The following is a 12,127-nucleotide window of genomic DNA, read 5'->3' as shown; positions in this document are numbered from 1 at the left end:
GTAAGATGAGGATGAGGTGTGAGTGGGTGTGAGGAGTGATGTGACAGAGTAGTGTTGGCAGTGCAGAAGGAGATGTGGGGTGGGGGCGGTGATGTGGCAGACAGAGTGTTGGGCAATGAGTAAGTGTACTCACTTTGGCTGACTTACTTAGGTCATTGGAGCGCCTCCTGCACTGTATGCAGGTGGGCGATATGTTGGTTGCGCTGGTGACCTCCTCTGCCACCTCGAGCTAGGCCTTGGTGGCAGAGGCAGGCCGCTTCCTCCCGCCCGCCGGGGGGAAGATCTCTGTCCTCCCCCTCCTCCTCACCCCATCCAATAAGAGCTGGAGTGAGGCATCATTAAACCTGGGAGCAGCCTTCCCCCGGGCTGCTCCATGCTGTAATTTTTCCTATTTCCTGCAGCATCAGTCAGTGGAGGACTGCCCCTTTAAATAGAGCTCCTCCCGCTGACAAATCTTGCTGCGCATGCGCAGTCCGCCCACTGTGCAGCTTTCCAGTGTGAAATCTGGAAGCAAAGGTAAGTGGATTCAATCAGCCTGCGATTCCGTGCGGAGCACCCCGATTTCACGGGGCGCGTTACACACGTGCCCAGTCGACCCCGCTGCGAACCCGGCGCTCTGCTAATACCGGGCCCAACGTAACTCTTTCTCTTCCCCCCACCCCCCCCTGCTTTCCTTTCTCCATATTAGAAGAAACAACCTAGATGATGATGATATCGTTTAATAAGTTTTCTCATTCCCCCAATGCCACTGATGGACAAATGGCAATCAGTCTCTGAGTAGCTGGTTGCAATGAGTACTGCTATTTTCTCAGCAAAACATGTTGCTTCCTGCAAGACATTTCGTCCTCTTCAGGTTTTCCCACACCACTTACTGTTACCGAGCAGCTGGCCTGCTCCCAGACAAACACCAATCAAATTCCAGTCAGCCACTGGGAGATGGACGAGAGTATCTCTCCCCACTCTTGCCCCATAAGGAAGTGCATGGCTTCTGTCTGTGTGTTCTGTACTCTGAATAACAACATGTTACTAGCCCCTGAAATGATTCAATAATAACGAGTGTTTGCTTGTCTGTTAAGGGTCTGCCCTTATTGTGATTGTTTGGTGAACCACACTATGATCTGTTGCAGCACAAAAACCAAGGCAGCTTACCAACAGAACCAGAGCTATAACTACAGCCAGTACTATCAACAGTACCAGAACTACTACAGTCAGTGGGGCTACGATCACTATGCTGGCTACAACTACAATTACCAGCAGTATGGAGCTGCTCCTCCCACTGAGGTATGCAGTTTCCCCATTCTCCATCTCTGGCGTTCGGTTTCGAAATGAAATAGTAATTATTTTATATTATTTTCTCCCATGTGCTTCTGAAGGCACTCTCTCTTGCTGAAGGAACAGTTCCTCTGGTGCTGCACCTGAGAGGCCGTTCATCATACATGAGCCTAGACAGTGTTAGCAGACTATTGGACTGCGGAGGACATCAATGCTCAGACTACTCCTGTCCTCATGTGACATCACATAAGAACGTAAAAAATAGGAGCAGGAGTAGATCATACAGCCCCTTGAGCCTGCTCCACCATTCAGTAAGATCATGGCTGATCTTCGACCTCAACTCCACTTTCCCGCCCGATCCCCATATCCCTTGATTTCCCCTAGAATCCAAAAATCTATCGATCTCAGCCTTGAATATACTCAACGACTCAGCATCCACAGCCCTCTGGGGTAGAGAATTCCAAAGATTCACAACCCTCTGAGTGAAGAAATTCCTCCTCAGCTCAGTCTTAAATAGCTGACCATTTATCCTGCCCCCTAGTTCTAGACTCTCCAGCCAGGGGAAACAACCACTCAGTATCTACCCTGTCAAGCCCTCTCAGAATCTTATATGTTTCAATGAGATCACCTCTCATTCTTCTGAACTCCAGAGAGTATAGGCCCATTCTACTCAATCTCTCCTCATAGGACAACCCTCTCATCCCAGGAATTAATCTAGTGAACCTTTGTTGTACCGCCTCTTGGCAAGTATATCCTTCCTTAGATAAAGAGACCAAAACTGTGCACAGTACTCCAGTTTGTTAATTGTATGATTTACATCAATGAGTGTTAATTGTATTCAGGTGGGTGCGAATCAACTGGGGACTGTCTCGTATCCTTTTTAAATGAGAGCTTATCTAAGGTGTGTGTGTGCGCGTCTGTGAATAAAGGCTTGGAAACAACTAAAGACCAGGCTCTAGTATTCTATCCTTCACCACAGGGCTATCCAATTGTAACACAGGTGAGGGCTCACCAAGGCCCTGAACAATTGTAGCAGGACTTCCTTACTCTTGTACTCCAACCCCCTTGCAATAAAGGCCAACATACCATTTGCCTTCCTAATTGCATGCTGTGCCAAAGTGAATAACCTCACATTTCCCCACATTACACTCCATGTGCCAACTTATTGCCCACTCATTTAACCTGTCTTTATCCCTTTGCAGCTTACTTTCCCACCTAGCTTTGTATCGTCAGCAAACTTGGATACATTACACTCGGTCCCTTCATCTAAGTCATTAATATAGATTGTAAATAGGTGAAGCCCAAGCACCGATCCTAGCGGCACCCCACTGCCAACCTGAAAATGACCCGTTTATCCCTACTTTCTGTCCATTAACCAATCCTCTATCCATGCCGATAAATTACCCCCAACCCCATGAGCCCTTATCTTGCATAACAATCTTATTTGTGGCACCTTATCGAATGCCTTTTGGAAATCCAAATATACTACATCCACTGGTACCCCTTTATCTACCCTTCTCGTTACATCCTCAAAAAACTCTAATAAATTTTTCAAACACTATTTCCCTTTCATAAAACCATGTTGACTCTGCCTAATCATATTATGGTTTTCTAAGTGCCCTGTTACCACTTCCTTAATAATGGATTCCAGCATTTTCCCGACGACTGATGTCAGGCTAACTGGCCTGTAGTTCCCTGTTTTCCGTCTCCCTCCTTTCTTCCAATCCGCTGGGATCGTTCTAGAATCTAGGGAATTTTGGAAGATCATAACCAATGCATCCACTATCTCTGCAGCCACCTCCTTTAGAACCCTCTGATGTAGGCCATCAGGCCCAGGGAATTTGTTGACTTTTAGCCCCATTAGTTTCTCTAGTACTTTTTCTCTCCTGATATTAATTACTTTAAGTTCCTCACTCTCATTAGCCCCTTGGTTCCCCACTATTTCTGGTATGCTTTTTGTGTCTTCTACTGTGAAGACAGATACAAAATATTTGTTTAATGTCTCTGCCATTTCCTTATCCTCCATTATAATTTCTCCTGTCTCAACTTCTAAGGGACCAATGTTTACTTTTGCTACTCTCTTCCTTTTTACACACTTGTAGAAGCTCTTACAATCTGCTTTTATATTTTTTGCTAATTTACTTTCATTCTATTTTCTCCCTTTTTTAAATCAATTTTTTGGTCATCCTTTGCTGATTTCTAAAACTCTCCCAATCCTCAGGCTTACCACTCTTCTTGGCAACATTATAAGCCTCTTCTTTTAATCTTATATTATCCTTAACTTCTTTAGTTAGCCACGGATGGATCACTTTTCCCCTGGAGTTTTTATTTCTCAGTGGAATGTGTACTCGTTGAAAATGTTGAAATATTTCTTTAAATGTTTGCCACTGCCGTCATACCATTTAATCTAATTTCCCAATCTACCTAAGCCAACTCGCCCCCTGTACCTATGTAATTGGCTTTATTTAATTTTAAGACTCTAGTTTCGGACTTATGTACGTCACTCTCAAACTCAATGTGAAATTCCATCATATTATGATCACTCTTCCCCAGAGGATCCTTTACTATGAAATTACTAATTAACCCTATTTTATTACACAATACAAGATCTAAAATAGGCTGTTCCCTGGTTGACGTATTGTTCCAGGAAACTGTTTCGAATGCATTCCATGAACTCGTCCTCCAAACTACCTTTGCCAATTTGATTTGCCCAGTCCATATGAAGATTGAAATCCACCACGATTATTGCATTACCTTTGTTACAGGCTTCTGTTATTTCTTGATTAATACTCTGTCCAATGCTATAGCTGCTGTTAGGGGGCCTATAAACTATTCCCACCAGTGTTTTCTGCCCCTTGTTATTTCTTATCTCCACTCATACTGATTCTACTTCCTGATCTTCCGAGCCAAGATCCTTTCTCATTACTGCCTTTATGTCGTAGAATCATAGGTTACAGCATGGAAGGAGGCCATTCAGCCCATCAAGTCCGTGCCGGCTCTATGCAAGACCAATCCAGCTAGTCCCACTCCCCCGCCCTATCCCCTTGGCCATGCAAATTTTTTCCTTTCAAGTATTTATCCAGTTCCCTTTTGAAGGCCATGATTGAATCTGCCTCCACCACCCCCTCGGGCAGTGCATTCCAGATCCTAACCACTCGCTGCGTAAAAAAGTTTTTCCTCATGTCACCTTTGGTTCTTTTGCCAATCGCCTTAAATCTACGTCCTCTGGTTCTTGACCCTTCCACCAATGGGAACAGTTTCTCTCTACTTTGTCTAGACCCTTCATGATTAGTTCCTACGTGGACCATGACAACTGGATCCTCCCCCTCATGCTCCAAGTTCTTCTCCAGCGGCGAGGAGATGTCCTTAACCTTGCTACCGGGCAGGCAACACAGCCTTTGGGACTCCCGGTCACAGCTGCAGAGAACAGTATGTATCCCCCTCACTATACTGTCCCCTACCACTACCATATTCCTTTTTGCTCCCCCCACTTGAATGGCCCCCTGTACTACGGTGCCGTGGTCAGTTTGCCCATCCTCCCTGCAGTCCTTGTTCTCATCCATACAGGTAGCAAGTACACACGTGTACTTTCCAGCAGGAGGCACTGAGAAGAGATCAGGAGGGCAAACTTGGCTGATTTTCTTTTACTCCACGTGATACTGAGGCCAGTTGTAGTATCCCAGTGTTGCTGGGACTGAGATAAGCCAACTCAGCACAGACTGAACCTGGTGCCTTCTGGTCTGTATAGCTTAGTGCCAAACAGCAATTCCTGATTTAAGCATCCTGCACATCACATAAGCCACGTGCGATGTTGACCCAACCTAGTGAATGGACTCTCAGTGGCACAGCTGTTGGAGCCGTGCTGCTCGTTCGTCACTGTTACACGATTTCGTAGATTGGATAAATGTGGTTTAAAACTGCTGAAAGGAGCAAATCGGGGCCACAGTGGATTTAATCGCTGCATTATCTTCTGGTATCATGTTTGAATCCAGCCCAAGGCGATGGAATGAAAGCCTCCCTTTACGACCAACTGTTGAAGGCTTAAGTGAAATGAGTTTCGGGAACTTTGAATGTAGTCCCAAGTAGATAAGGGTTCACAGCACCAAAGTACCCTAATTTGGTACCATTTTCATAGTCTGAGTCTGAAAGCTTATAAGAATGAGCATGGGAAATGGAGATCCATTTTTTTTTATTCGTTCACGGGATGTGGTCGTCGCTGACGAGGCCAGCATTTATTGTCCATCCCTAATTGCCCTCGAGAAGGTGGTGGTGAGCCGCCTTCTTGAACCGCTGCAGTCCATGTGGTGAAGATTCTCCCACAGTGCTGTTAGGAAGGGAGTTCCAGGATTTTGACCCAGCGACAATGAAGGAACGGCGATATATTTCCAAGTCGTGATGGTGTGTGACTTGGAGGGGAACGTGCAGGTGGTTTTGTTCCCATGTGCCTGCTGCTCTTGTCCTTCTAGGTGGTAGAGGTCGTGGGTTTGGGAGATGCTGTCGAAGAAGCCTTGGCGAGTTGCTGCAGTGCATCCTGTGGATGGTACACACTGCAGCCACAGTGCGCCGGTGGTGAAGGGAGTGAATGTTTAGGGTGGTGGATGGGGTGCCAATCAAGCGGGCTGCTTTATCTTGGATGGTGTTGAGCTTCTTGAGTGTTGTTGGAGCTGCACTCATCCAAGCAAGTGGAGAGTATTCCATCACACTCCTGACTTGTGCCTTGTAGATGGTGGAAAGGCTTTGGGGAGTCAGGAGGTGAGTCACTCGCCGCAGAATACCCAGCCTCTGACCTGCTCTCGTAGCCACTGTATTTATATGGCTGGTCCAGTTAAGTTTCTGGTCAATGGTGACCCCCAGAATGTTGATGGTGGGGGATTCGGTGATGGTAATGCTGTTGAATGTCAAGGGGAGGTGGTTAGACTCTCTCTTGTTGGAGATGGTCATTGCCTGGCACTTGTCTGGCGCGAATGTTACTTGCCACTTATGAGCCCAAGCCTGGATGTTGTCCAGGTCTTGCTGCATGCGGGCTCGGACTGCTTCGTTATTTGAGGGGTTGCGAATGGAACTGAACACTGTGCAGTCATCAGCAAACATCCCCATTTCTGACCTTATGATGGAGGGAAGGTCATTGATGAAGCAGCTGAAGATGGTTGGGCCGAGGACACTGCCCTGAGGAACTCCTGCAGCAATTGATGGTATACTGAAGGTGCATGGAGATGGAATCTTCAGAGCTGGGATAAAGGTTTGTTATTGGAATAGTGGAGAAAAGAGTAATCTGACCCGTGCTGTATCTAACCTGGGAGTGCTTGATGACACAATTATAAGGGAGTTTTATTCTGTATCTAACCTGGGAGTGCTTGATGCAGATGACATGTACTTATATGTGCTCTTTTTGTAAATCTTTCCACAAAGTCTTCATCTATGATGTCTAGCACAGATGAAGTGGAAGATGATGTAGTAGAAAGTGAGTACTGTTGCAAATTACTGTACCGATAAAGTCATGTGTGTGTAATTTCCAATTTTTTAACTTCCCTTCAGTTCCTGATTACTCGATCCTAACAGCCAGAGATTCAAAAAGGCAAACAACAAAAAATATAGGGCACTGGCTTGTGTACTTTTTTAGTGCAAATGCTGTGGAATTAATTGTACAGTGAAACACCGCTATAATGCTCACCTTGGTAAATAGTGCAAATGTGCGCTACGTCCAGCTAAGTCATTTGGATAGTTCTGTCGTGCTTGACACTGAAGACCACTCCGGTAAGTGAGACCTGGCTCTCTACAGACCAGTGTGTGGTTTTATATACACAATATATAAAAATTAAGGTCTGAGCAGAATTGTACGGGAGTTTGTATGGGACAAGTAACAGAATGGGTGCAAGCTGGCTACAAAACAGAAAACAGAGTAGGGGGTAAAGGTAGTCACTCGGACTGTCAAAAGGTGGGAAGTGGTGTCCCACAGGAGTCGGTGCTGGGACCACTGTTGTTCACAATTTATATAAATGATTTGGACTTGGGAATCGGAAGTACAATTTCAAAATTTGCCGACGATGCAAAACTGGGGTGTAGTTAATATAAAAGAAGAATGCGTCAAAATGCAAGAATAAACTTGCAGAATGGGCATGTAATTGGCAAATGAATTTCAATATAGATAAGTATGAGGTGCATTTTCATAGGAAGAATAAGGGGGCCACATATTGCTTGGATAATAAGAGTCTAAATGGGGTAGAGGAGCAGAGGGATCTGGGGGTACAGATCCACATTGAGTTACATTGAAACTATAACACTGGGGTTCATTTCTGGAGGGATAGAATTGAAAAGCAGAGAAGTTATGTTAAACTTATATAGAACCTTGGTTAGACCACACTTGGAGTACTGTGCACAGTTCTGGTCTCCATATTATAAAAAAGATATAGATGTATTGGAAAAGGTGCAAAAGAGATTCACAAGGATGAGGCCAGAACTGAGAGGATATACTTATCAGGAAAGACTAAACAGGCTGTGGCTCTTTCCTCTCGAAAATAGAAGGCTGAGGGGTGACCTGATAGAGGTCTTTACTTTAAGGTAATAAAAGGGTTTGATAGGGTAGACGTAGAGAAAATGTTTCCACTTGTGGGGGAGTCCAGAACTAGAGGTCATAAATATAAAATAGTCGCCAATAAAAACAGTAGAGAATTCAGGAGAAACTTCTTTACCCAGAGAGAGAGTGGTTAAAATATGGAATTACTGGAACAAGGAATAGTTGCGGCAAATAGCATAGATGCATATAAGGGGAAGCTAGATAAACACATGAGGGAGAAAGGAATAGAAGGATATGTTGATGGGGGTAGATGAAATAGGAAGGGAGGAGGCTCGTGTGGAGCATAAACGCCGGCCTAGACCAGTCGGGTGGAATGGCCTGTTTCTGTGCTGTAGACTCAATATAACATCGGTGATAAAAAGATTGGCCTTCTGAGGTTGGGGCTGAAACACATTATTGGGCAATGTGGAGGGAGCTTGACTGTGCATCCAACCATGCTATACCTGACCTGGGAAAGCTTAATGCTGAAATGGAGAGCATTCCATTCCCCGGCACTAACATCGTTCACTGAGATGAGCCTAACATTTACACAAAAAAGTAATTTTAATAAAATGAGATGCTGATTGGATCAGAGCGTTTGGCAGTTAATGTTGCTGCCCTGTTTAGTCTTTCCTGATAAATATATCCTCTCAGTTCTGGTCTCATTCTTGTGAATCTCTTTTGCACCTTCTCCAATACATCTATATCTTTTTTATAATATGGAGACCAGAACTGTGCACAGTACATTTATTGGCAACGTGTATGTCAGGTAACAGACATTGAGTTGTCTCTGATTACGGCACTGTAATGCTCACTGTGGGCCATGTTCCTGTCTGTTACATGATTTTGAACACCATGTGCTCTTTCCAAGGTTTTAGTATCCGTTGCATCTTTAACCTTTTGTGTTTTTTTTCTCCTCTCCTTAGATCCTGATCTCCACCTAGATATTGATGAAGCAAATCAACAGTTCATGGAGAGGAGTGAAGAGCTCTACAACACCCTAATGAACTGCCACTGGCAGCCCCTGGACACTATTACATCTGAAATCTCGGCACTAGCTGAGGCGTGAACCAAAGGCCAACTTGTGTTAGATTCCAAAGAGCAACTGCATCCGTATCTTTTAACAAAAATAGACCCATTATTAACACACACGATCTTACAGCCATAGACACAAGGCTTCTCTAAGATGCAAAGCAGCCCTGAGAATAAAGCACTTGCAGTGATAAATCACGGAACAACTTATTCACCTTGTCGTCATTTCCATCTGCAATGGGTAAAAGCAGCTGTGCAAGGAGGACTTTTTAAACGGTCAGTGCAGCAGAATAGAGGGCGTCAAATCTGCTTTAGAATCCGTATCGTTGTAACTGGTTTTTGTTTTTCTCTCCCAATTGCCTACCTTCCTATCAGCTCCCAAGTGGCCATCTTTCACGTGTGACCCAAAGCTACTGAGTGTTGACAAAGTATTCAACTATGGAAGGCATCACAGCTGATCCCATTCTCATCCCTTGTTCATCCATTCTCGCTTACCAGCAGGAGCTGCTTGATAGTGAGCAGGAATGACAGACTGATTTATTTATTTGCTGTTCCGACCTCGGGTGCTGAGGCCAACTATAACGCTTCACCTGCTGCCTGGCTGAGATGAAAGATTGGGAACTGAATCTTGGATCTTCTGGTCTGTATGGGTTAGTGCTACACTAGGTGATGCCTTTACTCACTAGGCCATTAGGCCAACTACTAACAGTCTGCACTGTACAGACATGGCAGCATGTACGTGTTACTGATACGGAGTTTTCTTTTACCTTTTTAACTCTTGGCTTCCGTGTTTTAGCCTGCTCTCTTGGTGAGCGCTGGCTCTTAATAACTTGCAGTGACCTGATCAAGGTCAAATTCTTCATGTGCCCACAATAATGAACAGAGAATGCTTTTTCAATTTATTCCACCTGCTGGCTCTGGGCTGCACCTTCACATGATCCTTCTTGTCTTCAAAAGAGGCAGAATAATACTACGCCAGACACTTGTTTCAGACTTTAACTGCCAAACAAAAATTTATTAAGCAGTAAAAGAGTAAGTGTAAGAGTAGCAGTAACATAACATTTTTTACAGTAATTGTTGAGCCTAGCTAGCTGCTTGTTATAATGGAAAAATAATAAATAGTTTGCAATTGGTGTAATACAGTTTTGTTTGCTTATGTGGTGGTTCATCTTGGTCGGGCAGCGTAATAGAACGTAATCGTTTCTTATTTTGCTTTCCTTTAAAAAGTATTCCTTGATGTATTTGAGAGTGGTAACCTGGTGCAGTTTTATTAATACAGCTGAAAATGGGTTTATCACAAAAATAAGCATTTTTAATAAATGTCCTGTCCTCCACCTGTGAGTAACCTGATTTAAAATCACTGAAAATGACTTAGAAAAACCATATTGAATCATTTAATATTTTCATTTGTGTGCACTAGTCAGTTTCTTAGTAAATTAAGTATTTTTTGATATGAGAAAGCTTTTAAAATGTGCCCACTGGTGCCTGTGCGCCTCAGAAAATGAGCACAGTGTGAAGTGCCTTCCTGAACCAGCGCAGTCTGTGGAATCTCACAGTGTGAAGTGCCTTCCTGAACCAGCGCAGTCTGTGGAATCTCACAGTGTGAAGTGCCTTCCTGAACCAGCGCAGTCAGTGGAATCTCAGTGTGAAGTGCCTTCCTGAACCACCGCAGTCTGTGGAATCTCACAGTGTGAAGTGCCTTCCTGAACCAGCGCAGTCTGTGGAATCTCAGTGTGAAGTGCCTTCCTGAACCAGCGCAGTCTGTGGAATCTCACAGTGTGAAGTGCCTTCCTGAACCAGCGCAGTCTGTGGAATCTCACAGTGTGAAGTGCCTTCCTGAACCAGTGCAGTCTGTGGAATCTCACAGTGTGAAGTGCCTTCCTGAACCAGCGCAGTCTGTGGAATCTCACAGTGTGAAGTGCCTTCCTGAACCAGCACAGTCTGTGGAATCTCACAGTGTGAAGTGCCTTCCTGAACCAGCGCAGTCTGTGGAATCTCACAGTGTGAAGTGCCTTCCTGAACCAGCGCAGTCTGTGGAATCTCAGTGTGAAGTGCCTTCCTGAACCAGCGCAGTCTGTGGAATCTCAGTGTGAAGTGCCTTCCTGAACCAGCGCAGTCTGTGGAATCTCACAGTGTGAAGTGCCTTCCTGAACCAGCGCAGTCTGTGGAATCTCACAGTGTGAAGTGCCTTCCTGAACCAGCGCAGTCTGTGGAATCTCACAGTGTGAAGTGCCTTCCTGAACCAGCGCAGTCTGTGGAATCTCACAGTGTGAAGTGCCTTCCTGAACCAGTGCAGTCTGTGGAATCTCAGTGTGAAGTGCCTTCCTGAACCAGCGCAGTCTGTGGAATCTCAGTGTGAAGTGCCTTCCTGAACCAGTGCAGTCTGTGGAATCTCAGTGTGAAGTGCCTTCCTGAACCAGCGCAGTCTGTGGAATCTCAGTGTGAAGTGCCTTCCTGAACCAGCGCAGTCTGTGGAATCTCAGTGTGAAGTGCCTTCCTGAACCAGCGCAGTCTGTGGAATCTCACAGTGTGAAGTGCCTTCCTGAACCAGCGCAGTCTGTGGAATCTCAGTGTGAAGTGCCTTCCTGAACCAGCGCAGTCTGTGGAATCTCACAGTGTGAAGTGCCTTCCTGAACCAGCGCAGTCTGTGGAATCTCACAGTGTGAAGTGCCTTCCTGAACCAGCGCAGTCTGTGGAATCTCAGTGTGAAGTGCCTTCCTGAACCAGCGCAGTCTGTGGAATCTCACAGTGTGAAGTGCCTTCCTGAACCAGCGCAGTCTGTGGAATCTCACAGTGTGAAGTGCCTTCCTGAACCAGCGCAGTCTGTGGAATCTCACAGTGTGAAGTGCCTTCCTGAACCAGCGCAGTCTGTGGAATCTCAGTGTGAAGTGCCTTCCTGAACCAGCGCAGTCTGTGGAATCTCACAGTGTGAAGTGCCTTCCTGAACCAGCGCAGTCTGTGGAATCTCACAGTGTGAAGTGCCTTCCTGAACCAGCGCAGTCTGTGGAATCTCACAGTGTGAAGTGCCTTCCTGAACCAGCGCAGTCTGTGGAATCTCAGTGTGAAGTGCCTTCCTGAACCAGCGCAGTCTGTGGAATCTCACAGTGTGAAGTGCCTTCCTGAACCAGTGCAGTCTGTGGAATCTCACAGTGTGAAGTGCCTTCCTGAACCAGCGCAGTCTGTGGAATCTCACAGTGTGAAGTGCCTTCCTGAACCAGCGCAGTCTGTGGAATCTCAGTGTGACGTGCCTTCCTGAACCAGCGCAGTCTG

The 12,127-nt window shown here is 45.5% G+C and overlaps 1 protein-coding gene across 1 annotated transcript in view; it reads left to right on the top strand.

Annotated features, from left to right (window-relative positions):
* LOC137335386 (tRNA selenocysteine 1-associated protein 1-like) overlaps positions 1–9,063 on the top strand; it is a 59,703-nt gene extending 50,640 nt beyond the window's left edge. The window contains exons 7-9 of the mRNA XM_068000734.1: positions 1,128–1,281; positions 6,682–6,733; positions 8,752–9,063. Coding sequence (XP_067856835.1) covers positions 1,128–1,281; positions 6,682–6,733; positions 8,752–8,894 — 349 coding nt within the window. The 3' untranslated portion in view covers positions 8,895–9,063. The remainder of the gene's footprint in view (positions 1–1,127; positions 1,282–6,681; positions 6,734–8,751) is intronic.
* The last annotated feature ends 3,064 nt before the right edge of the window (positions 9,064–12,127 follow it).

The sequence above is a fragment of the Heptranchias perlo genome, chromosome 19, assembly GCF_035084215.1.
Source record: "Heptranchias perlo isolate sHepPer1 chromosome 19, sHepPer1.hap1, whole genome shotgun sequence".
Lineage (NCBI taxonomy): Eukaryota > Metazoa > Chordata > Chondrichthyes > Hexanchiformes > Hexanchidae > Heptranchias > Heptranchias perlo.
The sequence above is the reverse complement of the archived record's forward strand: the minus strand, read 5'-3'. Positions and strand labels throughout refer to the sequence as shown.